The sequence below is a fragment of the Anarhichas minor genome, unplaced genomic scaffold, assembly GCF_050575085.1.
Source record: "Anarhichas minor isolate MPS153535 unplaced genomic scaffold, ASM5057508v1 ptg000041l, whole genome shotgun sequence".
NCBI classification, from domain to species: Eukaryota; Metazoa; Chordata; class Actinopteri; order Perciformes; family Anarhichadidae; genus Anarhichas; species Anarhichas minor.
Genome location: NW_027466487.1, coordinates 3,735,507 through 3,760,647, shown reverse-complemented (window position 1 = coordinate 3,760,647; position 25,141 = coordinate 3,735,507). Strand labels below are relative to the sequence as shown.

Here is a 25,141-nt window from a genome sequence, read left to right as displayed (position 1 = left end):
GATCATTTAAATCATTATTTCTGATTCGACCTATCTGTTCTCAAGTAACATCTTTCATGGAGATCTTTCCCTTGTCACGACGTATTTTGTATTGTAGCATTATCTGAACGTCTTTCACCACTGGCAACATGTTAAAATGAAAAAATGAGTACATTTTTGATGCTTACTGGTGTCCTCTTGACACCTACTGAGTTAGTTCAGATACAGGTTAGATTTTTGATTGTGCTATGTGATCCATTATCCATAAAGTATATGCAGTTAACCACTAAAGGTGCGGTTAGCTGCTTTAATTCAAGATTAAATACGAATGAGTCTGTCCAGCCACCAATGCTGATATCAAATTATGAATTACTTCAATAATTCATATGAAATTATAACCTGTTTACACAAATGTTATTGAGCACTCACCTGCTTTACTTCCTCATGTTATCAGTATAAGATAAATTCCCTTCCTCTATTGTTTCTCATAAGTAACCATGTCTGTTCACAGCTTCTTTTCATTGCTGTTTCTTCTACTTTCATGTTCCAGAGCTGGTAAGTAACCTAACACTAAAATAGAAGCTGTCATTGTTTATTTGTGTTGCTGTTCATAACAGCACACTGACAAGATAGACAGAGCAAAACAGTTGCTACAAGATAAATAAAAAAGCTGCTACACATCAACATGTGTGAGAATATGACATGAACAAGAACAAGCTACTTTCTAAATGATCTAATACTTGTTGGCTTTATGTTACAGATGCTCTTTTTGGTCATTTTTTGGTTCGCTGCCAGTTTACTTCGTTAGAGGACGTTGTTTATGTGGAGCAGTACTACATCAACAAGTTTCTTCTGATCCAATACAACAGCACTTTGGGAAAATATACCGGCTACACAGAGAGAGCAAGAGATGTTGCAGATGGCCTGAACAAAAGCCCTAATTTAAAGAAACAAAGAAAAAAGAATGAGAAGAAATGGAAATCCCTAATCCCATTCATATTGGATCTCCATTCAAAACCAGGTGACTTTGTGTTTTGAAACTGGTAAAGCTTTCGATTACAGTCTGCAAATTACGGTGTAGTTATTTAGTATATATGTAGTATCAATAAAATACTTACTGGGGACCTACAGCAGGACAAATACAAGTTAAGAATTCATGGAATAAGGGGTTAACAACTTTGAGTCTAAGAGAAATAAACTAGTAAGTGCATGCAAGTCTTCTAAATTACTGCATACATATTTAATAATTAAGGGATAAAGTAACATAGTATTGATGTATATTGGACAAATGACTGTACAAGGAATAGTTCATCATATTCATGTTTTTACCAACTTTCTTTAAAAAGCATTCAGGAATAATTTCAGCTCCAGCGCGGATTTTGTTTACATTTACATATAATGATAACTATGTGGAGGAAGTCGTGTATATATAAATGACAAAATACATTAGGTTAAAAGAGCCAGCATTATTACGGAAAAAATAAGAGGAACACACAGGCCTTTTTCTTCTGCCTCCTATTAATACCCATGAAGTATTTAATTAGAATACCATATGAACAAAATATGTACACTGTAATTTGTGGGCTGTTATCTTAAGTATTACCCAAACTCTCAGCATTATTAGTGCCGTATAAGTGACAGTTATGCTGGTTCATGCCAACTTGTTTGTCTGTGGGTTTTTTCACCAAGTGGAGCCCTCCGTCAGGCTGAGGTCAGTTGAGGCAGCAAGCAGCAAACATCCAGGCATGCTGGTCTGCAGTGCGTACGGCTTTTATCCCAAACAAATCAGAGTGACTTGGCTGAGGAACGGAAATATTGTGACATCTGATGTGACGTCCACTGAAGAACTGCCCAATGGGAATTGGCTCTACCAGATACACTCATATCTGGAATTTACACCCAGACCTGGAGAGAAGATCACCTGTAGAGTGGAGCATGCCAGCCTCACGGGGCCCAAGCTTTATGAGTGGGGTAAGAGAGTGACAGGAGGTGTTCTTAACAGAGATCTCTTCGCTTGAACAGCGTTACGGTAGATGATTTCAAATAATTATTAATGTTCAGTATGGAAATCTAATTTAATGTTTGTGAAAATTTGTGTTTTCAGACGCAGCAAATGAGTCACAGAGGAACAAAATCGCTGTCGGGACAGCAGGGCTGCTGCTGGGTCTGGTGTTTTTAGTTGCTGGGCTGATTTACTACAAGAAGAAGAACAACGCTGGTGAGAGAAAAGATCAAATTAACCAAAAGATTACTGGAATCAAATTCTTTAGGCCTACAGTGTTTGCAGCTGAGGCAAAGAGAATGTAGAGATAAATAGGCCTTATTAAGACTAAAGACATAAACAGACCATTCTGCTTTTGATGCCACTGTAACATTGCATCACTGTTGTCTGAAGTGAAGCTCATAGACATCCCTGCACTGATGCATTTCTGCCAGAAAAGATTCATAATTTCATCATCTTTTAAATCATAGAGCATGAAAGTCAACACCAATAGTATTTATTTGCTCAAAATCCATCAGAGTTCATGTAGAGCTTCTAGTTTTCAACACGTCTCAACACCAAATTATTATGACTCAAAACGAACTATGTGTGACTTTCTTTTTATTTTTCTTATTCTAGGCCGAGTGTTGGTGCCAACAGGTTAAGGCAGCCTGCCCCGTTGGCTGAAACATATGTAATACAAGACAAAATGTAAAATGATCCGACCCTGCAAATCTCACCAAAATGGCAGAGGATGGAATAAATAAGGAGGTGTGGAGTCACTTCATTTGAACTGTACACATTATTATAGTTTAAAGGAGCTTATTTTTTTCGATGAAATGGTTTGACTATACCTGTAATATTTTGATGTTCACATTATCAACGACGGGAATGGCTGTTTCATTTTGGATTATGTTAATTAAAAATGTATACACAGCGCTATGGTTCTGTCTACTACAAATGTAAGGTGTCATGAGCTGTGTGCTAATCACATGATCTGATATACTAGATATACTGGATATATATGTCATAATATATCAAACACACACTTCTGACCAATGTCACCCTGTTAGTATTCGTCAACTCAAGTACAAAGATAAACCTGCAGGTTCCAGATACGCTAAAGTCCAACAGAATATTTGTTGTCTGCTACATCATATCTACTGTGTAAATCTTGTCTTGTGTTTTTCCTTTTGAGTAAAAGGTTGTAAAAATACAGCCAAACTGGATAATGAATTAAACTGTTTCGTACAGGATTTAATAAAATGGACAATTGAAGACAAGGAATGATATTTGATACATAATATAAACAAGGAAAAAAAGATTGGCATGAGTGCTACAACTACAGGGGCTTTGCTTATCTGTGTGCTGATGAACTTCCTCATGCAGAATCAACAAGCATTTATCTTTTGACATGTTTTTCCTTATCTTTCTTATCGGGTTGAGGTTGTCATTTAAAGAAGTACAAAGACAAAGACATCTGCCTCAATAATCTGCCTTACTGGTTTTAAATACAAAGCAGACACCTGAAGTCAGAGCGGCCTGTCGAGATTTGTACGAGGATTCTTATAAAATCCAATCTCTGTGCAGACAAATCATTAAATGAGTTACCTTCCTCATGTTTATTTTGCATGAAAGTAGGTCAGGCTTGTGGGCAATTTTAACCTCAGTCATGGCTGTTAGCCCTCAACAAGGCTGAACAGATTGGACACATTAACCTTGTTTACTACTCACACGACATATAGAGAGGGAAAGGGATTGTGGGTAGGAATCAGAAAACAAAAAAAGGAACAAAAAGAAACAAAAAGTGACTTGACACATGCTGCATGGGTTATCTTCTGCTAGGTCACACTACAGGGGACAGACTGGTTTTCTTAATGCTCAGTCAAGTTCCCGTCCTTATTGTGTTCGTGTAATGTGGTTTGTGGAAGCTCTTTTGGTTTTTAGGGTGACGGATATGGAAGGGCAATTTTCAATCATGTTTTTTTCATTATCGTGTAATTCAGTTTTTACCAAACTTTTTGTCTGGGGGCCCACTTTAAATAAAATGACAAACCATCTCGACCCAATTCGTGCCTTTTCTATAAATCGTGAGGAGAGCAAATTTGTGCGTATGAACGTTCCTGGCCATTTTTACAGCTATTTATCTATAGGTTTAAATTTGCCAAAGACATTTTGGACCAGTAAGTCCATGTTTTCTCGAAGACAGCGTCCAGGGTTTAAATCTCCCTTCTCACCGTTCCTCTTCATGCGCCTGCGCTCTCTGGAATAATGAGTCGATTTGGCTTCTATTTTATTTTCCTCTTCTTGCTCTACAAAAGCCCGAGTTTGATCCTCGTCGTGTGTTTCGCCATTTACGTTTACATTCATTACAGAACGCGATAAAAAAAATAATAATAAGAAAAAGATAATTTGAGGGGGAAAATAGATACACATTTGATAATAGCTCGTGATCTCCTCCATTACAAGACGGCGGATGCGTAACGTTATCGCCGCGGTTTCTTTTCAGTTTACAAACACGTCATGAGATATCTCGTCCTTGTCACTGCAGCTCTTGTCTGGCGTCAGTCAGATATGGACTGTGCTGTTCCCGTCCCGGAGGTCGTCCCGAATAACACAACCAAAACACCGGAACGTGGGTAGCGGTTACGTTACCGAGCCGCGATAAGACGCAGGAGATGCTTGATAAGAGCCCGTTATAAACACACAGATAGAGGATGTCTGCAAACGAGCGTTCAACGAGCACAGAGAGGGACTCAGCAGGACAGCAGGTAAGATTTAAAGACACTGATTGTTTTTAATGACCTGCTGCAACAGGTGAAATAACCTAAGACACCTTTAATGTGCGCACGTGGAGACTTTCTATCTTTTGTTACTATTCTACTTATTTATTGGCTCCACTTCCACGCTATTTTAATACACCATATTTGTATAATTACTTTATTCTACTCTACCTCAGCCAGAGGTGGAAAGTAAGAACAATTTGATAAATTATTTAATTTCATATTTATACTGCAAATACACTACATTTAACTCCACTGCATTTATCTGACAGCTTGGCCAATATATATATTTTAAAAACCTTTAATGAGAAGATAAAATGTTTTACACAGCAAATGCACAGTATATAAAATATCTGCTTAACGTTAAAATGTTAAATGTCAATGCATCAGTGATGATTAACCAATAATTTAATACATTAGAACTTTGACAGAGACCATTCTGCTTGAATAGTGGGTGCTTTTAATTTTGTACTTAAAGTCAATTTAGCACTTCCATACTCAATTGCAGTTTCGAATACTTATAATGGAATAATTAGTGTATCCTACTTTTACTTAAGTAAGTTTTGAATACTTCTCCCACTACTGAACGTACCTTATTCTGCTGTGTTCTGTCCTTTATTCCACCATAGTTCTTTATAAAAAATAGATTCACCAATCAGGAAAAGTATCTTTAGTTGCAGCCCTTTTCTGTTTAGTATAAAAGGTCAAACTTCTATGTTTACTAGGTTATATTTGTGTAGGGTACTTTTACCACATATTATATTAACTCTGAACTGACTGGAGCTGAGAGTAAATACGTTCTCCCCCCGTGTATAAAGTAGTGTCTTGTCGTCTTCTCCACAGTTCTTCTCTGACGATACTTGGCAGTGGCCCTGCCGGTGTGTTGGGCTCAATGGGTGTCTCACTGTCAGTTTGGCTGTGCAGCAGGGCAGACAGTAGCCCTCTCTCCTCTTCATCAGCTTTCCCTCCTCTGGCTGTCCCGACATCCTCTCGCCTTGCTGTCATTTTGAACTCTCTTCCGGTTGCTCCAGGAGACAGTCGCTCACACTGGAGCTCAGTGCACCGCTCTCCTCACTTCCTGCTGTCGACATGCAAACAGGAAGTGACACGTTCACCTGTTGAGCTGAGCAGCGACGGGGTGAGGGCAGACATGGGGGTGAAGAGTGGGCTCCATGTCTGGGAGTTGCTGTGGAGCCCCAACGACAGAGGTAGTCACGCCGTCATCGGCATTTCCAGGCAGGGCTGCCCTCTGCAGGCCTCGGGGTACAACGTGCTAATTGGCAGAGACTCACAGTCCTGGGGCTGGGAACTCAAAACCAATCAGCTCTGGCATGCTGGGCAGAGTCTGGGACCTTACCCAGGAACAAGGAGGAGATGCCACTCTGAGGCTGTGGAGGATTTTAGGACACCGTCTTCCACTTCATCACACACAAAGATGGCACAGACAGCTCTTCCCATCCCTGAGCGCATCCTGTTGGTCCTGGACGCCGACGCAGGGACTCTGGGGTTTGTTGTTGATGGCAGCTTCCTTGGTGTTGCTTTCAAAGACCTCCCTCGTGGAGTGGAGCTGTTCCCAGCAGTAAGCAGCGTGAGAGGAGGAGCCAGCATACGACTACGATACCTGAACGGCGCCACGCGTGAGTATCAGGTGTTTACACAGATCTGCTTTGGTTAGATCTGAGTCGTTAAAACACAAACACTTTTTCTTTCCCTCCCAGGTGATCCCCCTGCCTTGATGGCTCTATGTGGACTGTCAATTCGACACATTTTAGGGCAACAGAGGCACACTGAAATGGACAAACTGCCTCTACCCCCTTGTCTCCAGCACTACCTGCTTTCTACTCATTAATGTACACGTATTCATGCACAAACGCAAACAATAGGAAACATTTTGTCAATCACTGAAGTGTTCCAAGAATTTATAGATTTATATATGAAAAAATGATGTACACACATATTATAGCCAGACAAATGGATATATTGTCTTATTTATTACAACATAATATGCATTTCACTGAGGTTTCAAAGCATTAACAGTGAGCTGGGAGAAATCTTCTTTCTGTTTGTTTCGTTGTGTTTATAATAAATTACTCCCATTGAATTTAACTTTGTCATTATTACTGTTCTACAGTTTAAATTATTTTGTGAATGAGAAAAACATAAACCACATTCAGTAACAAGGGACAAATTATTATAATGAAGAAATAATAAATAATAAAAGAGAGGCATGATTACACCAAACAAGTTACGAAATGGTCAGATTACAGGAAATTAAAATTTAGTTGAGGCCCGTTTAGGTCAGAGAGCCTCAGATCTCTGATTTAAATCTTGACATTTAACTCAATTATAAAACTAACATAAAACACATTGATGATGACATGAAATGTTGCTTCTTTTATTCTAAATAATATCATATTTTATATATATAAATTATATTATAAATAATTACTCTAAACAAAACTATGAATGAATTCAATTTCAGAATGAACCTATATTGCTCAATGATAACAAACTGCATAAATTCAGTTGCATCTTTAATTAAATGGGCATCTGTGTGGTTAAATTAAAGATGACTCAAATTCTCTGGCTGCTAGCTCAGCAGCTGCCAAATAAAATAAAATAAATAAATAACATTTTAATTATAGTGTAGTTATCATGTTTTTCCCAACATCCAGGCTTTAAAGGGTGAGAAGTAGTAAAGACTTCAGAAGTATAAAATAATTACTGCGTGGCAACATCATAAAGGAACTGAGCTGCTCTCCTGAAAACTGACACAAATATTGTCACAGAAGAGCTTATTATCAACTCTACCAACTATTCTTACGCTTTATTCTTACGCTTTAACGTTACTATAAATAGTCCCGACCCGTCCTGTAAGTAACTCTTATGTGTTAGTTAACGGCTTTCCATAGATAACTAGACTGTGATTAACGGTATTTAACGTTGGCTAGCTAGCTCAAGATAACGGCTAACGTTAGCCGTTAGCTAACGGCCAACGTTAGCTTACTCGCCTAGCTACCATTAAGTTAAATGGCGGCTAACCGTTGTTGGTTGATTTATTACCCTCGACTGCTAACTAGCTAAACAAATGTTGTTCATGCAAGTTCAGCGTAATGATTGTGGTTTTTATAAAGTCACATGAACTATAAAAACATTAGTTGTATTTGACTGTTCATATCTAGAATGAACTGGTTATGGCAGAACTGGAAAGTCTGAGAGGAGGAAGAGGATTGAACTTTGGTCCACCGGGCATAAATGGAGATGAAGAAGAGGAGGAAGACTCACCTACAGTAAACTTACATGTCACAGTCACACTGGCAGAGCAGTATATACTTGCATCAGTCAGATGCACACTCCTGTATTTTTTGTATTACCAGGTTTTACTGAGTGTTTTAGCCCAGCATGGACAGATGGGCCTCTGCTTCTATGACAGTAAGGACTCCTCTTTACACTTTATGAGAGACACTCCTGACAACTACGACCTCCACCTGCTGGCCAGAGGTAAACAACACACAGAGCCTGTTTCACGAGTTCAGTCTCTTCATGGTTTTCATGTATTTTCAAGAGCTCATAAATCATTTTGATGTTTAGAGACTGACATTTGTGCTTGCCTTACTATCCTGTATGTGTCTCGTGCCTCTTTTCTTTTCTACTTAGTCCTCCAGGAGGTCAGTCCCCAGGTCATAATTACTAGTGCAAAGCAGGAGCGCTGCATGACACGCTTCCTGCAACAACTTGGTGAGTGCTGAGAGAATCCCAGCATGGGACAGAGAAACATCACACACAGAAAATGTTGTTTTCACACGATATGAGACAAGTAGATTCTAGGTCAAGGGAATGAAATGAGATTAGGGATGCTCGACACCGCAGCCAGATAGTTTGATAAGGGAGAAGAGTGATGCAGATATTATACACAGCTTTAAAAGGCTTTTACTGACACAATTATGTCATGTGAAAACACTACTTTAACAATAACTTTCACTCAACATATTTTTGAATTTCTTTTTTTTAAACTTGCCTCTGTTGTATCCCAGGTTCAAACCCAGACTACAAACCAGAGGTTGTTACTTATCCATATGTGGACTTTGGTAAACAGACGCACACCTATAATATCCAATACCCTCATCAATTTTAGGCAGGAATTTATGTTTTTGCATTTAATTAGCATGTTTTTCCCACAATGAACAGATTGATTTTGCAGGTATGGAGGTCGGTAAGCAGAGGTTGCTTTCAGCCCATCTGCCTTTCCTTCCTGCCTCCATTTCAGAGAGAGACAAAATGTCCTACCTCTCCTCCTGCATCTCCTTCGACTCACACCTGATGGTGAGCCAGCTGTCTACACGTCATCCTATCCATCAGTCCATCGATCACAAACTCAAAACACAAAATCATTATTTTGTGTGTGTGTGTGTACATCCGTTGGGGTAGCTGAGGGCAGTGGGCGCTCTGCTGAAATGTCTGGACAGGAGGAGAGTGGGAGTGGAGCTGGAAGACAGCAGTGTTGGAGTTCCTATCCTCCAGTTCAACGCCTACACGCTGTAAGACAATGTAGCTTTGCACACACACACAAACACGTAATGGGGACCTTAAAAGAGTTTTGTCAATGAGGGAATGTTTTTTTTACCACTCTGTATTTAGTTACACAGATTTTAGTGTGTTAGCGGTGTCGATTTGTGGCGTTGTGTTTCATAGTACATGTACATTTACAGTATTACATTTCTCTCTGTACCATCTACTCGATGACCATCTTGTGAGATGCAGATGTTTTCGTGAATGAAAATGATGCTCCTCTGAAATGTGCGTTGTTTCTTCACAATATAGTAAAGGTGTTGTTTGCATTGACCCGGATACCTACAGGTAAGACTGTTCTCTACTACAAAGATTATCTTTACCCGACATACGCATGTCCCTTAAAGCTGACGCTGATCTCCTAATTGTCTCATTTGTTGTTCCTTGCTCCACAACTAAAACCTACAGTGCAGCTGTTCATCAACATGGACTTTGTATTTGTTTCAGTGTTCTGCAGATCTTCAAATCAGAACTCCACCCATCAGTGTACAAGCTGCATTCTGGGGAAAAGGAAGGACTCAGTCTTTATGGTATGCGGCCCTGAAAGTGGCAAATCAGGACATCATTACTCTCTCTCTCTTTCTCTTTGTCTCTGTCTTATCTGTTGGTGTTTACAAGAGATTCATGTTCATGTTGTGTGTTGTAGGGATCCTGAACCGCTGCAGGTGCAAGTTTGGCTCCAAACTGCTACGGTGAGAAACATCTGTGGTCTTTTTATTAGTACTTTTTAAATGTTTTGATGTCATTTATCACAACAAAAATAATAATGAAGGAACCTTTACTTCATCAAAAGTGAAAATAGTTTTTATTACAGAAGAATCTTGTTTCTTTTAGCAAGTCCTCCGTATTAAGTTAAACTAGACTTCACCACCATGCTGTGTAACAGTAGCACCACCACTACTACAAACCATTATTTTTTGCATACACACAACATCTGGTTAACTCTGAAGCAGAGATAAGATGTAACGTATACTAGTTTTGTACTATTTGCTTTAAAGCACCATAAGTGGTCGTGGGTCCCTCTCCTCTTTCAGCCAGTGGTTTCTGCGGCCAACACAGGACCTGGCCGTGTTACACAGGAGACAGGAAGTGATACGTTTCTTTACGTCACCTCGGAACTCCGACGCCCTGAGCACCCTGCAGTCGTCGCTACGCAACATCAGTAACATACCAGTAACTACTCCGACTCATGATCTCCTTTTTTCCTCCAAATCTGTGATCGTTTATCCCTCTACATGCTGTGTGAACTAAGGAATGATGACTGCCTGAAGGTGTGTGTGTGTGTGCTTGTGTGTGTGTTAGACTCTTCTGCACAGGATGTCTCTCTCTCACACTAAAGTGTCCGACTGGCAGAGTCTCTACAAGGTTGGAGCAACAGTTTCACCGCACACACCTTATATCCGTGTGACAGGGCCTGTTGAATAAATGTGTAAAAAAGTCGCGTTTGTGTGTGTTTGTCAGACGGTGTACAATGTGGTGTGTATCAGGGACACGGTGCGACACCTGCCTCAGTCCATCCATCTCTTTCGTGATATCAGTGAAGGCTTCTCTGATGACCTCCACCACGTTGCCTCCCTCATCAGCCGAGTTGTGAGATTCACGCAAAATGACACACAGCTGCAAATCCGGGAAATCTCCTGGCCTTTGTTGCCAGTAGTTCACCATTGTTTTTGCAGTGTTAATGAGTGTGACTCCATCTTTGATTTGTAGGTGGATTTTGAAACCAGCATAGCTGAGAACCGCTTCACCATCAAACCGAACGTAGACCCAGCAATCGATGAGAGTAAGCGCCTCCGTACTGGTTAAAAAAGGCCTGATCAAATCTCACCGTGTGTTTTTGAGCCTGTGTTGATACGGTTGCATGGCGGCTGATTTAAAGTGTTTAACCATGCTCCCTCCCTCTGTCAGAGAAGAGAAGGATGATGGGGTTGTCTGACTTCCTGACAGATGTTGCCAGAAGAGAGCTGGAACACCTGGACGCTCGCATTCCCTCCTGCTGCGTCATCTACATCCCTCTGGTCCGAGCGTCATGTCAACACAGCTATCTTTCATTAACATGATCTAACATTTTTATTTAGTCATCTGGCTTGAGCCCACATTGTTTACTGTATAACTGGTGGAAGCACTCGGGTCAATGTGTCATTATTTAATTCTCCTTACAGATTGGATTCCTGCTCTCTGTCCCTCGCCTGCCCAGCATGGTGGAGAAAGAGGATTTTGAGATAGAGGGCCTTGATTTTATGGTTTGTGTATGATCTTGTCAACATTTTTTTTTTGTTTGTGTTCTTCAAAATCACAAACGCTCATGTGCTGTAATACTGTTTTCCTTGCGTCTATGTGGGCTAGTTTCTGTCAGAGGACCGTCTGCACTACCGCAGCCAGAGAACCAAGGAGCTGGACGACCTCTTAGGAGACTTGCACTGTGTCATTAGAGGTCCTTTTACCTTCTTACTGATGGAAAACTTTCACCTGACAGCTGTGTACCTGACATTGAAGGCTTTCATGATCTTACACGTTCTGTTTCTCAGATATGGAGACGGCAGTGATGACACAGTTGCAGAGCGCAATCCTCGAGAGGAGCGCCTCGCTCTACAAGGTCGGTGTGCACTTCCAGGTCCCAGCGTTTGAAACATGACTGATGAAATGATCGTGTGCATGAAAGTAATTGTTGTCAATCTGTGCAAGTGGAGTTTGTTCTGATTAGCTAACATCTGTTCCTTGTGTGCGTTGTGTTGAACATGTTGATTATGATCCCATTAAGACTTATTTTGGAGTGGTGTTTGTCTCGTGACAGATGGCCGCGCTACTATTGCAGATTTTATTGTTATTTTTGAGGGCAGAATGAGTATTAAGTTCAGATGATGAATAATTGTGTTGACAATATTCTAGCTGTGGTTCAAATGTTGCAGCTATTTTTGCAACTAAGCAATTAAATTAATCTTTTTTTAAACTATGAGTTTCCTAATAAAAACTGATCGCGGGGTTGTGCAACAAACACACAAATAACATGATCGCACTGCTCCTGCAACACTTCTTTGTCGTTCATCTGTATGGTCAGTAGGTTCCAAATACTCACATTTCCCACCAAAACCTGACTAAACACACAGCTGCTGTCTCTTTTGTACATGTACAACCAACACTCTTAAGTGTGGGATCACTTGCTGCTCTTTCATTGGTCAAAACGTCTCTGCTCAGGGACGTCCGGGTGTTAAATGTGTGTGCCGTTGTAGGTTCTGGATCTCACTGCCGAGCTGGACTGTCTGATGGCCATGAGCGCCGCCTCCCAAGAGTACGGCTACACCTCACCCAAACTGGCCAGCCACAGAAAGATAACAGTTACACAGGGCAGGTAGGCACTCGCGCGCTAGATGGAAACAAGTACCCAGGTATGCTCATTCTTCATGTAATGTCAAACTTTTCATGAAAGTATCATGTCATGTAAGCTAATCTCACATTGATTGCTTATCACACACACTGAAACCTGGAGTTCTTATTTGTGATGACATTGCAGTACAGGACTGACAGATGTCTGTATTCTGCGATTCTCTAGACACCCGCTGTTAGAGCTGTGCTCTCCTGTGTTTGTGGCCAACTCCTTCCAGAGCTCAGAGTCGCAGGGCAGAGTCAAGATCATCACCGGGCCCAACTCGTCTGGCAAGAGCATCTACCTCAAACAGGTGGGACGGTCAGAACAATACACAACTGGATCATCTCAGTAACAGGCCCCGTGATGAACTGCTTCTGGTCTTGACTTGCTGTGATATGCTCTACCTTTTGTGTAACTGTGACACCGTGCTAGCATGTCTGTTTCTACATGTGACCCAGTTTGTACATGTTTCAGTTTCCTGTCCGCTTGAAATGAACTTGTCATTTGATTTCTTTTTTTTATTGCTTTTCTTTTGCTACGCCCCGGTGATACAGCAAAGCTAATAGAGAGTTTTTAATAAACAAAAGACCAGTGACGCGTGGAAAAGTGGGAGAGAATACTTGTTAAAAAAACAATCTGCATAATTACACATAATCTGCGTTCAACATCTGTTTCTTCAGCGCCTATAGCTGCACTAGATAATAGTAACCTCAGCAGTCAGCTGACATGATGTTCAAGATTTCCCCTTCTCTGAACTATCTAACTTATTAATTACTGGTATCAGAAGAACCCTTGAAGCTGTCCTTTACAAATGAATCAGAAAACCCATTTAGAGCGCCGTAATTAAGCGTGACAATGAGGTTTCTTAATGAGAACGTCTTCATTTTACACTCCATTAGGAGGAGCTCTGACTTCTAGGCTGATGTGACTCCACTCCCACTTGTTTAAGTTCACACCACAGCCCCCCTTTCACCCAACCCCTGCCTTGTTCTGATTTGACTTTGCCAGGTGGGTCTGATCGTGTTCATGGCTCTGATTGGCTCAGACGTGCCTGCAAAGGAGGCAGAGATCGGTCTGGTGGACGGGATGTTCACCCGCATGCAGAGCAGAGAGTCTGTGTCTGTTGGCCTCAGCACCTTCATGATAGACCTCAACCAGGTACCTAACACACACTCACACACACACACACATTTATGCACACAAGCTTGTGTGTGTGTGTGTGTGTGTGTGTGTGTGTGTGTGTGTGTGTGTGTGTGTGTGTGTGTGTGTATGTGTCAGTGTGTGTGGGTGAGGAAATAAAAGATGTGAACTTCCAATGCTACTGTCCTCCAGCTCCACTCCCACTCTCCACCTGTCAAGACATTTTTATGAAGCAGCTACTGCCTACAGCCATCACACACACTCACACACACACACTCACAATAAAATGTCGTATAACACATTGTGTCTCTGTTCTCCAGATGGCCCAGGCTCTCAACAGCAGTACGGGTAACTCTTTGGTTCTCATCGATGAATTTGGAAAGGGAACTAACACAGTGAGAAAAACTTGTTTGTGAATTAAGTACATATGTATACACGTAACAAGGACACACAGTGTCATTATTGTGAGGCGCCTGAAACCAAATCCAGTATTATCCACTTTAGAGCTGCAGCACGAACAGACCTTCGGGTCAGCCCAACATGTGCCACCTATCAGCAAGAAAACAGCAGCAGCTGTTCAGACCAGCAGATATTGAGGCGTTAATGTGCGCCATCTTACACGCAAAAGAAGTAATGCAATTTTGAATATAGGTTCATAAATACTTGTTGGCAGCTATATTTCCTGCTGGATGCTAGGAGACATTAGAGTTCACTCTGAGTAACATTATGTTCACTGTCCTCCATCACTGTCTGCCAGGTTACTCTGGAGAGGGACGGACGAGGTCCAAACCAATTTCATTTATCTTAAAAAGAGATACAGATGTGGGAGGCAGAGCCTAGAAGAAAACAATAAAAGAAAATGACTAATGTGGGTTAAATGAGTTCTGTCTTAGCTTGTTAACAACAAATACTGAAAGCAGCTGTTTTCAGCTAAAACCCCAATGTGCACTACCTGCTCAGCACCAATCAGCAGACAGACACAGTTAGAGACAAGCTGGTGAAGATAGTGAAGCATTTATCAGCTCATGAGTCAGATGTTTCCCTCAGGAGCAGGTAGAGACCAAAACCAGACCTAAATCACTGACTTTTATATTCGTCAGGTGGTTTGAAACAAATGAGTCACAATAATGCTGCAGCTCTGTAACTGCTGTCAACTTTAAAGGCGATAATATGTCAATGCTGTGTCCACAACTTGTTTTCACTGCTCCATGTGGCCAAATAAAATGTGTTTACATTTAAGCAGCTAAAGCGTTCCTTGCCTGTACGTGGTGACATGTACCATTTAACCACAAGGCCTGCTTTTTTTTTTTTTTTTTTTTGCATGTCACACCTTTCTGTCTTTCCCCACATTTCAATCTTTTTTACTATACACACTATCAGAATGCAACATTTTTTTATCCAGAGAACAATAGGCAGGAACGTTCTGTTAATTGGTTTATTCGTGGCTCCAACTCAATCTCATGCTATCAAGGGTTTGTGTAAGAGAGCTTAATCTGCATTAAGACTGTCGAGTTCGACCTGTAGAAGCTTCATCCTCGCTCAGAAACACAACTGTTTATTGTTCCCCCTCAGGTGGACGGACTCTCTTTGTTGGCTGCCTCGATGTCTCATTGGCTGAGAAAACCTCCGGTGGATGTTCCTCATGTGCTGTTGGCTACTAACTTCCACAGTTTGCTGCAGCTGGCCCTGCTGCCCTCCTCTGGCCTGCTGTCTCTTCTGGTACTGACAGATACTCGACTGAGCTTTAGCATTATGATGACGTGTAGCCTGAAGCATTTTGTGATTGTGTTCAGTGTTAATAAACTGATGTGCTGCAGGAAACTTCCAGATGACCAACTAGCTAATGAGACACTTTTTTACCTCATTAGACGTTTATTTTATTGTGTATGTGGTTATGTATCAATGTGTGTGTGTGTGTGTGTGTGTGTGTGTGTTAGACTCTAGAGACAGCAGTGGACGGGGATGAGTTGGTGTTTCTGTACCAACTGAAGGAAGGAATCTGCCAGTCCAGCTATGCTGCCAACATCGCTACACTGGCAGGCCTGCCAACTAGCCTCGTGCAGAGAGGAGTGGAGGTAAAAACACACACACACACACACAGATACGCAGAAGCATGCTCGCATAGACTAATTGTCTGTGTGTGTGTGTGTGTTTGATCAGGTCTCTGAACTGTACAGGACGGGCAGGCTTATCAAGCGTATCGACAAAGCATCGTCGGATGAGCAAGCGAACCGGTTCGTTAACCTCCAGCTACACAGAATGACAAACCAACACAAGAGAGCAGTGTATGTGAAACTATTTTTTATGGGTGTGACCGACAGGTGCAGGTCTTTGGTGGAGGCATTCCTGAGCCTCGACCTGGAGGACACAGAGTTGGACCTTCAGCACTTCATGAAGGAGGAGCTCCTGCCCTCTGCTGGGGAGCTGCTGAACCGCAGCTGAACTGTTCTGCTGCAACCGCAAACATGTTTCTGCTGCTCTGTGGTCAGTTTGTTCGTTCACTGTTGACGGTTTTCAGCTGGTTTTGGGAGAGAGCTAACTGATGCTCCACCTCTACATACATGACAAGAATTATATTACAGTCTAACATTTATTCTACTGGGTTTTAAGTACCACGTTAAATATGGTACAAACAGATGTTCTCTTTGGTTGGATTCAAGTCTTTCTAAAATAATTAGTTGATGCCAAAGAAGTATTTTCTAGTTATGTAAACAAAATTGTGTAAAGCTTTTGACAGCATAAATAAAAGCGGCTTGTTTACTGTGATCCTGTTGAGGCTTCAGAGAGGTACCAGGTAGTCAGCACAGCCACGGTCAGGTACAAAAGTGTGGCGGTTGGAAGTTTGTGGGCCGAGTTGCAGAAGGAAGTGTCGCAGCAGTATTTGGTCATGACAAAGATGGTGTTGTTAGAGAATAGCTCCACGGCGGTCTCCACATCACACTCGTATGCCTTCACACATCCCAAAGTCTTAACGTCCAGAGTGTCCGCTGTGAAGACAAGACGGTGGTTGTCAGTTCAACATCTCTCGCCACATTTCCCCCACTGTGGGACTAATAAAGGATCATCTCATCCAACACACCTGCCTTCCCTCGGCCCGTGTAGCAGCGCTCGCCGACGCTGCAGATGGTTTCGGTGGTGTAGCAGGTATCCCAGAAGCCCAGGTCACAACGGAAACACTCCAGCAACTTCTCATCCTCCTCAAATCCCACTGACTCCATGAGCTGCTTTAGCTGCTCCTCTTCCTCACCTGAGTCGAAGAAACAGCACGGAAACAGGACAGTTTGATACAGCAGTTAAGTTTTAACGGCATGAATCTGGACAGAACATATGTTGCCAAATGAGAAAACCACAACAAGATAATTGTTTAATTGTTGTTTTGCAAGAAACACCCAAGATTGCAGAATACTCACTTATTAACGGTTTAATGGATGAACAGCTTTGAATTATTCAGATTTCGAGGCATTTACGTAATGTGTTGTTGGACACATTAATTATTCAGGGGGTGCTGAATGTGTGAAAGTGTTGGAGCGCTGTTGAAGGACATCAAGCCAAACTGATGAGCCACATTCTACCCTGAGAATCTCCGAAATATTTTGTTTATTCTGCAGCAGTCTGGAATGCGTTCCTTTGAGTGGATGACTTGTGTTTTTCAGGGGCGGGGTCCATGTCTTAGGGCTGCATCGTGTTTTTATTAACCAGACAGATACTGGAGTTAATAGAAAGAGTTGGCAGCAGAACGTCGTGCGGGGAGTGGGACAAACCCTTCTTATTCCTAGCACAATGTACTGCACAAGCCCTCACAGCAACATAACCTGTGTCGCACGTTGACGCTTGAAAATGCAGAGAGGCTTCTTCCTACAATTAATAATTCAGTGGCAGTGTGAAATATGTGACAACGCACAAAAAGTTTTCTAACTGTTTATCAACTGTGACTGGAAAAACCCCCCCCTTTCAAGCTCACGCTCTGCCGGTTTATGTTCAAAGAACTGTGGAGACAGCATATTTGGACACTAAAACGTGATTATCCTCGTAGTTTTTGATGTCACAGCATCTCTCTGAGACGTTTAGCTTTGGAGCTTTTGAGAGCACAGCTAGTTGCCATATTGGCTGGCCTCAGTGCTCCCGGAAAAAGGCTAATCTCCTTCTCGGGGCCTTAAGATGAGTTTCAGTCAGACCACCAATCCTTATCCCCTCTCATCTTGTTAGCTAATGCTAGCTCAGGTGGACGAGCAGATAAAAGAGTAAGTTGGGTTCATTATGAGGAGAGCTTACACTTCCTAAATCTGCACTCAGTTGCCAGTTTATCTAACCATTGCAGTCTAAATGCAACCCCCCTGCAGTAAATCATAGCCCCGTGATCATGTTTTTCGTGCTCAGTTTTTGCTGACAGAGAGGTTTTTATTCAAAAGCATATGTACATTTTGGAGAATAAAGTTGGTGGTGCTGTTGAACTGTGTTTATATATTTCCTTCACCACATTTATGGAGCAGGTGTGTGAGGGTTAGTGGTGCAACGGATCATAAAACTCTGATCACAGATCGGATCAGCACAAAAGATAAAAGGGAGCAAAAATAACTTTTTTTTTAACCGCCGTTACTAATTGACAATAATTGATGACTCGTATTGGCAGATAATGATCCCTTTGTTGTTTGATTAAAGCAGCTGGTCTACAAGGCTCCAGACTATTGTATTTTACTTTGCCACCATCCCAAAAATCATTTCAACCGCTCTGAAGTCAGTAAACCATCAACAATTCTGAATGTTATCCTTTTACTTTGCTATAGTAATTTATTGTGTGTTTTTTCTTTCACAAAAACACACAATTCAAATGATAAGGAAATAAAAGATTGTGTTTGTATTGGTTAAAACAAATCTTGTCATGAGCAGTTTTAATGATGTATCATGAGCTGCTTAGAGCTTATTGTAAACAGGTCATAATACATCTCTAATATCTATTTATGTTGTTGTGAAAACATCATCTTTAAACCACTGGATTTATTCAAGGTTCTTACCCAAAGTACATTTTACGAGATTACATGTGAACACATCATGATGTGTTATAATTTACCTTCGCCCAATACTCATCTTCACTGAACAGAGCCTGAACGCATCATAGTAGAACAGAACGGAACCTTCGTTCTCCTGTTGGTTTAAACACGGACTGGTTGTTTACAATGTAACATTATCAGAGACCGGCGAACACAAAGCATGAATGCAGATGTCCTGATGGCATATTTGACTCAATAATGGCGGCTAACGATCGTCCGTCAAACTTTATTTCTCACTGTGATGATTAACGTAGCGTGAATATCCGCACGTGTGATCTGCACGGATCCCGGATCAGCTGTTAGACCACGAGGACGATTACACTGCAGCCTCCAAAACTACTGTTCAATAGTTTAAAGCAGTTCCAACAAAAACGGAACATTGTAACCTTCATGAATTTAGGATTTATTGCACAGCTGCAAAGCTTAATCGATCCGCAGAAACTATTATGATGACCAATTCATCTTTTGAGTCATGTTTCAGGCAAAAAGGCTAACTTTTACTTTATAGATTTAAGATTAATAGATTAATCAAGAAAAGGATCAGAAGATTAATTAATAATTAAAATAATGATTAATTGCAACCCTATTTTATTGCAGGGCTGTTGTATTAGACAGTGTGGACTTTAGATAAAATAGATATTTCACAAATCAAGAGGCCCAATTATTTGAAATTAACATTAATCAGAAGATAATTAATAATTTTATGAAATACGCAATAATCTGTTGCTCATGAATAACGGTCAACCAGAAATAAGTATGCTTTTTTTTAAACATAAAAGTTCTAGTATCAACAATGTAGTAGAACAGAAGACGCTGCTGAGGTTCACCTACTATAAAACATCTTACCTTGAGCAGGTGTGAGCATCATGATGGCAAAAACACCGAATATTAGTCCTTTCATATTGAGCGGAATGCTTCTTCCATTGACTGCACCATGAAGTCTGTCGAGGAAACCGTAAATTGGATTAGATCAGGAATAGACCTGCTATTTGTCCTCACCTCACAGCTGCTAAAAGGCTGAAGGGAAGATGGTCGAACAACCAACGTTGGGGGGGGGGGGGGGGGGGGGGGGGGGGAACAGCTGCAACTTAGAAAATCCCGAGGGGTGGAATGTGGAGTCTGGCCACACTTCATATCGCCTTTAGTGTCAGAAAATGTCATTTGGTTTATTAGCTTGTTGTACCAGAAGATACACCAACGTGAATGTTACATATAAAACCAAGCTGGTAATTCATCCCTCTGTTTTCATGAGGTACTGAATGCCAGATGTGGACAAAGGTTAAAGCTCCTCCTTTGTGGTGGAAAACATTTCCGTCATCCAGCTGATACGTCTCACTTTTTTTTTTTTCCAAAGACTTCTTAACTGAATCTCACTTCCAGCTGTAACATGTAAAGTCTGGGAGTTCAAAAAAACACTTCTTTAAAACTGGCATTTTACAGATGGCTGATCCTCAGTCACTCAGTTTATATAAATACATGTTCCTCTACCTCTTAAGGAACAGAGGGTGTCCTGAGTCAGCGCAGGGTTAAGCAGCTTACAGCCTCCCTTCCATCTGTATAGATATGTATCAACACACATCACAGTAATCTCTCAGAGGGGTGGGGGGGTTGATTCAGTTATATTCTCAATGCAGCAAAAAAAAAAACCGTGTGTTGGTAAATTATGTAACAGCACTGTTGTACACCTCAAAGATGTCTTGTATTCTCAGTTGCTGCAGTGCTGTTGAGCATGTGTGTAACGACAGTGAAATACTCTGGTCAGTTTAATGTCAGATTCAAAGAGGATCGATAACTGAGAAATCAAACTATATGCCACATGGATATGAAGACACAGGAGCAACATTATCCCTGGCACTGACAGAGCTGAAACGCACAGCGGATTAATCATTTTTAGCCATTTTTCTTAAGCAATGTGAAGACTGTTGTAGTTTCTGACTGTTGTGCAGCCGAAACATCAGCTTGAAGCAATTTAAAGACTGTTGACAACTTTATAATCATTTTGGGGGGGATGTAGTTTGTGGTGATGTGGCGTCTTTTTTTTTTTTTTGCCGACCCTCTTTGACCACAAAGTTGGATCAACACCTCTCTAAAACAGTAACCTTCATGAAGATGGGATTCACTGCAGGACTGGTGAGTTGCACCGTATTAGATTGGTGAACCCAATAAACTGGCAGAAAGATTTGACAGTGAATCTGCAGATGAATCAGTAACAACCTTTTGGTTGCAGCTCTGACATCCGTGCAGCTCTTTCCCTCTAAATGCAAACACATCAGAGCATCTCTCACAGTGAGGACTCCTGTATGTGTGAAAGAGAGAGAGAGAGCTGCTTTTCCGAGCGATAAGCGCGAAGGAGGCTGCTTGCAGCTTGTTGCAAGATTCAGTGACGATTCAGACACATCTCCCCGACTCATACCTGCTACTAAAATCCAGCATCTTAAAACAGCATAATGTACCTGCACACAACCTTCAACTAAGTGTGTGTGTGTGTGTGTGTAACAGAGCGATGGGTGCTGTTTTTTTAGTGAGTGAAATTAATGGTTGCAAATTAGTAAACGCTTCAGTCTCAGTCGTCATCTGGATGGCAGGATCCCAGCATGAGCCCAAACAACAAGGAAACACTCTGCAGTCCTAAAGCACCTATAAAAACTCTCAGACTGATCCCCTGTGTAATTAGAGGCTGGAGGAGAAAATGCTGGTGATAATTAAAAACTTAACTCCTTTATGTCTCAGACTGTTCAAACAATCTTGCTTTTGCTTAATTGGACCCGGTAACATTTTTCTCTGCATTGTTTTTTGCTTTATTTTTCAGAAGCCAAAGATTGAGATGGAGGACCGGGGGGGGGAGGGGTGGGGGGGTATTTGAATAAAGCGTAGGAATCAGATGATGAAGCGAGAGGAGATGAAAGGTCGGGATGGTGGGAGAGTGAGGCTTCAGTTACACGACTCATAGGACCGCTTTTCTCAGTTAAAGCTGCGTCAGTAATAACTCATCACAGCCTCACCAGATTTCGATTATTTTTTTTTTTTTTTTCAGTCATTGCTCTTTTCTTTCTTTCCACAATCTGATTAAAATTCTTGAAGATCTCGCCTCACCACACTCGGGAGAAGGGAGGGAACTGAACAGCTGACACTGAATTTAAAAATCAAATGAGTTACAGTAAAACACTGGAACTCAAGTCCACTCTTGCATGTGTACAGAGCAGCAGCTGGTATTTATAGCGTGGCTGTAGGTGTCGAATGAGAGGAGTGCGGCCTTGTGTGCTCCCCTTGTTTATACCGAGACACAATTTGCTCAGATAAAGAGCAGATAACAGTGTGTGTGAGATTAGATAAAGACGCATTTAAGACCTTATCTGGCTCATCCTCTTAACCAAACCTCTCCAGCAAGGAAATGTAAACGGTGTGTGTGTGTGTGTGTGAGAGAGAGGGAGTGAGTGGGAGTGAGTGAGTGTGTCCATCTCCCAGTACGGCACCCAAATAAGTTTTCAGCAACCCTCCTCACATCCAAATATGGTCAACCGAGCAGTGGCTCGGTTGACCATTAGGATTTTTTCTGGCATGGGTGAGTTCAAAGACAACAAGATGGTGAGTTGACATCAAACATCATAGCCACGATCTTTCAAACGTGGGTGAGTCAGAGACCGATGTGGGACAAAAACACCCTTCACAGACAGTGACTCAGAGCCACTAAAACATACCGAGAAACATGTCATCTGTTTATTGAGGAATGTATAGTCTCGTCTTAAGTGTGTGTCTGCACGTGAAACTTCCAAATGAATCTCATCATGCATATTTTATGAGACGGTAGAAGTTGAACCGGCGGGAGGTTCAGTGTTGAGGAAAGCCTGTCCGTATGTTGAAGTCTATTTCACTGGAGTTGCAAGAGTCTGAGCAGACGGAGGAGTGGGAGACGGACGGGCAGGGGGATGGAGGGGGAGGGGTTGGCTCCTGGTGGTGCAGAACTTGGGCCAGTAGAGTTGCCCTTCCTTCCTTCTCCTCCTCCTCCACCTCCTCCTCCTCCTCTCTATCTCTACCTCCTGCATCCGAAGGAGGCAACTGTGAAGGCCTGCTGCTGATGTTGTGTGTGTTTCTGTGAGATGGAGGAAGAGGAGGACCACAGTTCTGGTCCGAGAGGGGGAGTACGTGGGTCGGAGCGGCCCAGGATCCCTGCTCCCCATCCTGACAGCTGAAGCTGGGCAGCTCCTGCGAGTCCTCCCAGCCGTCTCCTCCCTTCAAATCCTCAAGGTCCTCCGGCGTCTCTCGTCGGAGGACTTCCAGGTCCCGGTTCTCGTACAACAGCGTGGCGGCACAGATGAAGATGAACAGGCCCACTCCCATGACCACGGGCCCAGCCAGCTTCATCCTCTCAACGTGGGTGCTGCCTCGGGCGGCCGCGACGGGCTTCGGAGCTGCGGACACGTAGCCCGCCACCGCGACAGCCATCCCCACCAAAACCACCACGGCGCCCAGCAGGAGCCACACACCTGGGGCAGAGCGCAGGTGCAGTTTGGTCTGGAGGGCCTTGCCGCTCCTCAGGTGTCTGCGGCATGCTGGGAGGCAAACGGGTGATGACTGGGAAGAGAGGGAGGATACGGGGCTGCAGACAGGATCGGCTGCCGTCATCCTCTGGCTTCAGACTGAACTCAGAAGAGGAGACGCGGGAAAAGAGGACCAAGAGCAGAAATACACAAATGAAGTCACAAAGTGTTGCATAGGGGGAGAGCACAGGGGGTGTTGGGAGGGAAGATAGTTTAGTCTGCATGGCACACAACAGGAAATAGCTGCTTTAATAAGACATGTGGCGGAGTTAATGAGATGCCAACCTCTCTGCAGCCCCCCCAGTGTCTCTGTGGAGCCACTCAGAGACTCCCCACTCTCTCCACTCTCTCCACTCTCTCCACTGCCCTGCAGCAGCTTCTCTGGACTGAACTGTTATCGAAACACTCATTCACCACCACGGGAATAACCGAATGATTTCACTTAGCATTCTCACTGCAGTCATGAAAACAGAGTCACACCACTACGGTAATTGCTCCCACTGAACTCGTGATATAATCCCCCCCCGAGGCGAGTGAACACAGCGTGATTCAACAGGACGGAGACGATACATTGCTGTTTTATAAGTGCTTTTACGCATGCATCTTTAATGTTATATTTAAATTCATGATGCTCGGCAAACACTGTTGCTGACTACAGCAACTCTCTGCGGTTCACTACTTTAACGCAGTCAAATCAAATTGTGTACTTGCCTTGTTTTGGACGTATATCCGAAGCAGAAACTGGCTCCTCGGCATCGTCAAAATAAAGAACCCCGAGTTGTGTTAAATCCAGACTTTCAACGTATTCTTACAAACATTAAGGCGTTCTTCATCTCTTTTCTTTTACTGTGTGAGCCGCTGTGCAGCGCAACAGCGGGCACTGCGGAGCTTTTATAATAAATACAGTCTTACTAAAAAAAAAAAAAAGTGGTGCAAAGCCGCTCTTCCTCTCCGTGTCCTCGCTGCTTGTGCGCCTCCGCAGCCTGTGTTTTGATTTGTCTCCGTGTGAGCAGAGGAGGGGTCGTGGGAATCTGTGGCTGGTGCAGGCCAGTCCCACGGTGAGCCCACTTATTCTCAGTGATCAGCAGCCATCAAGTGTGAGCAGGAACAGGGTTATATATGGTCCTTACAAATCCTCTATATATATATATATATATATATGTAATGTATAATAATATCTAAATATAATAAACACAAATACTGTGTATCTAAACAGAAATACTCACATATTGAACAAGATATATATATATATATATATATACAATCAATATGTGAGTATTTGTGCATTTGTGTTTACTAAATATAATATATGCACAAATGCATACATATGATATAGGCCTACAATTGTTCTACCGTTCCATGCAGCCATTATGGTTTCCATTACATTCTGTATGGTATGAAAACCAAATGCCAGATACTTAATTTTTTTCTTAAAGAGGAACTCCAATTAATTAAAAGTTTATGTTAAATTAAAGTATTGGGGAGTTCCAGAGCAGAAAAGTTGCATAAAACCTTTAGTGGTTTCGTAGGTAGCTGCATGCGGAGGTCTGGTATATTGCCTCAAGTGATGTCACTAGAGTCAGTGTCACTAGAACGACTCACTGTGACCTAACTCACTCTAACTCTGGTGCGTCGCACGTTTAAAATCAGCATGAGCCAAAATGACAGAAAGACAGCCTTCATTTAAAGTTATAATTGAAGTTCAATAAAAATCCACAATTAAAAGTTTTTCTAAG

General features: G+C 42.2%; 3 protein-coding genes across 3 annotated transcripts; all 3 read left to right on the top strand.

Moving 5' to 3' along the window:
• The first annotated feature begins 264 nt into the window (after positions 1-264).
• LOC142969637 (DLA class II histocompatibility antigen, DR-1 beta chain-like) lies at positions 265-2,897 on the top strand. The gene is made up of 5 exons (XM_076109632.1): positions 265-534; positions 740-1,000; positions 1,669-1,950; positions 2,084-2,197; positions 2,600-2,897. Exons 1-5 carry the CDS (start codon positions 477-479, stop codon positions 2,623-2,625), a joined length of 741 nt encoding a protein of 246 aa, XP_075965747.1. The 5' UTR covers positions 265-476; the 3' UTR covers positions 2,626-2,897.
• A 1,333-nt stretch (positions 2,898-4,230) lies between these two features.
• Positions 4,231-6,835, top strand: LOC142969432 (SPRY domain-containing SOCS box protein 4). Its single transcript, XM_076109317.1, has 3 exons — positions 4,231-4,731; positions 5,587-6,380; positions 6,462-6,835. The coding sequence occupies exons 2-3, from the start codon at positions 5,636-5,638 to the stop codon at positions 6,590-6,592; spliced, it is 876 nt and encodes a 291-aa protein (XP_075965432.1). The 5' UTR covers positions 4,231-4,731; positions 5,587-5,635; the 3' UTR covers positions 6,593-6,835.
• A 1,102-nt stretch (positions 6,836-7,937) lies between these two features.
• msh5 (mutS homolog 5) lies at positions 7,938-16,383 on the top strand. Its single transcript, XM_076109629.1, has 25 exons — positions 7,938-8,033; positions 8,121-8,244; positions 8,401-8,481; positions 8,778-8,831; positions 8,945-9,066; positions 9,172-9,281; positions 9,565-9,600; positions 9,760-9,842; positions 9,959-10,004; positions 10,347-10,485; positions 10,615-10,677; positions 10,774-10,902; positions 11,023-11,095; positions 11,221-11,330; positions 11,475-11,555; positions 11,659-11,746; positions 11,841-11,908; positions 12,543-12,661; positions 12,863-12,989; positions 13,688-13,837; positions 14,140-14,214; positions 15,392-15,538; positions 15,757-15,894; positions 15,980-16,053; positions 16,141-16,383. The coding sequence occupies exons 1-25, from the start codon at positions 7,938-7,940 to the stop codon at positions 16,259-16,261; spliced, it is 2,454 nt and encodes an 817-aa protein (XP_075965744.1). The 3' UTR covers positions 16,262-16,383.
• Positions 16,384-25,141: the final 8,758 nt, after the last annotated feature.

Coding starts and splice junctions, on each gene's coding strand:
- LOC142969637 (XM_076109632.1), top strand. CDS start 477: ATGTCTGTTCACAGCTTCTTTTCATTGCTGTTTCTTCTACTTTCATGT. Junction 535..739: donor ACTTTCATGTTCCAGAGCTG/GTAAGTAACCTA, acceptor TTTATGTTACAG/ATGCTCTTTTTGGTCATTTT. Junction 2,198..2,599: donor CAAGAAGAAGAACAACGCTG/GTGAGAGAAAAG, acceptor TTCTTATTCTAG/GCCGAGTGTTGGTGCCAACA.
- LOC142969432 (XM_076109317.1), top strand. CDS start 5,636: ATGGGTGTCTCACTGTCAGTTTGGCTGTGCAGCAGGGCAGACAGTAGC. Junction 6,381..6,461: donor ATACCTGAACGGCGCCACGC/GTGAGTATCAGG, acceptor TTTCCCTCCCAG/GTGATCCCCCTGCCTTGATG.
- msh5 (XM_076109629.1), top strand. CDS start 7,938: ATGGCAGAACTGGAAAGTCTGAGAGGAGGAAGAGGATTGAACTTTGGT. Junction 8,482..8,777: donor ACGCTTCCTGCAACAACTTG/GTGAGTGCTGAG, acceptor GTTGTATCCCAG/GTTCAAACCCAGACTACAAA. Junction 11,747..11,840: donor CTTGCACTGTGTCATTAGAG/GTCCTTTTACCT, acceptor TCTGTTTCTCAG/ATATGGAGACGGCAGTGATG.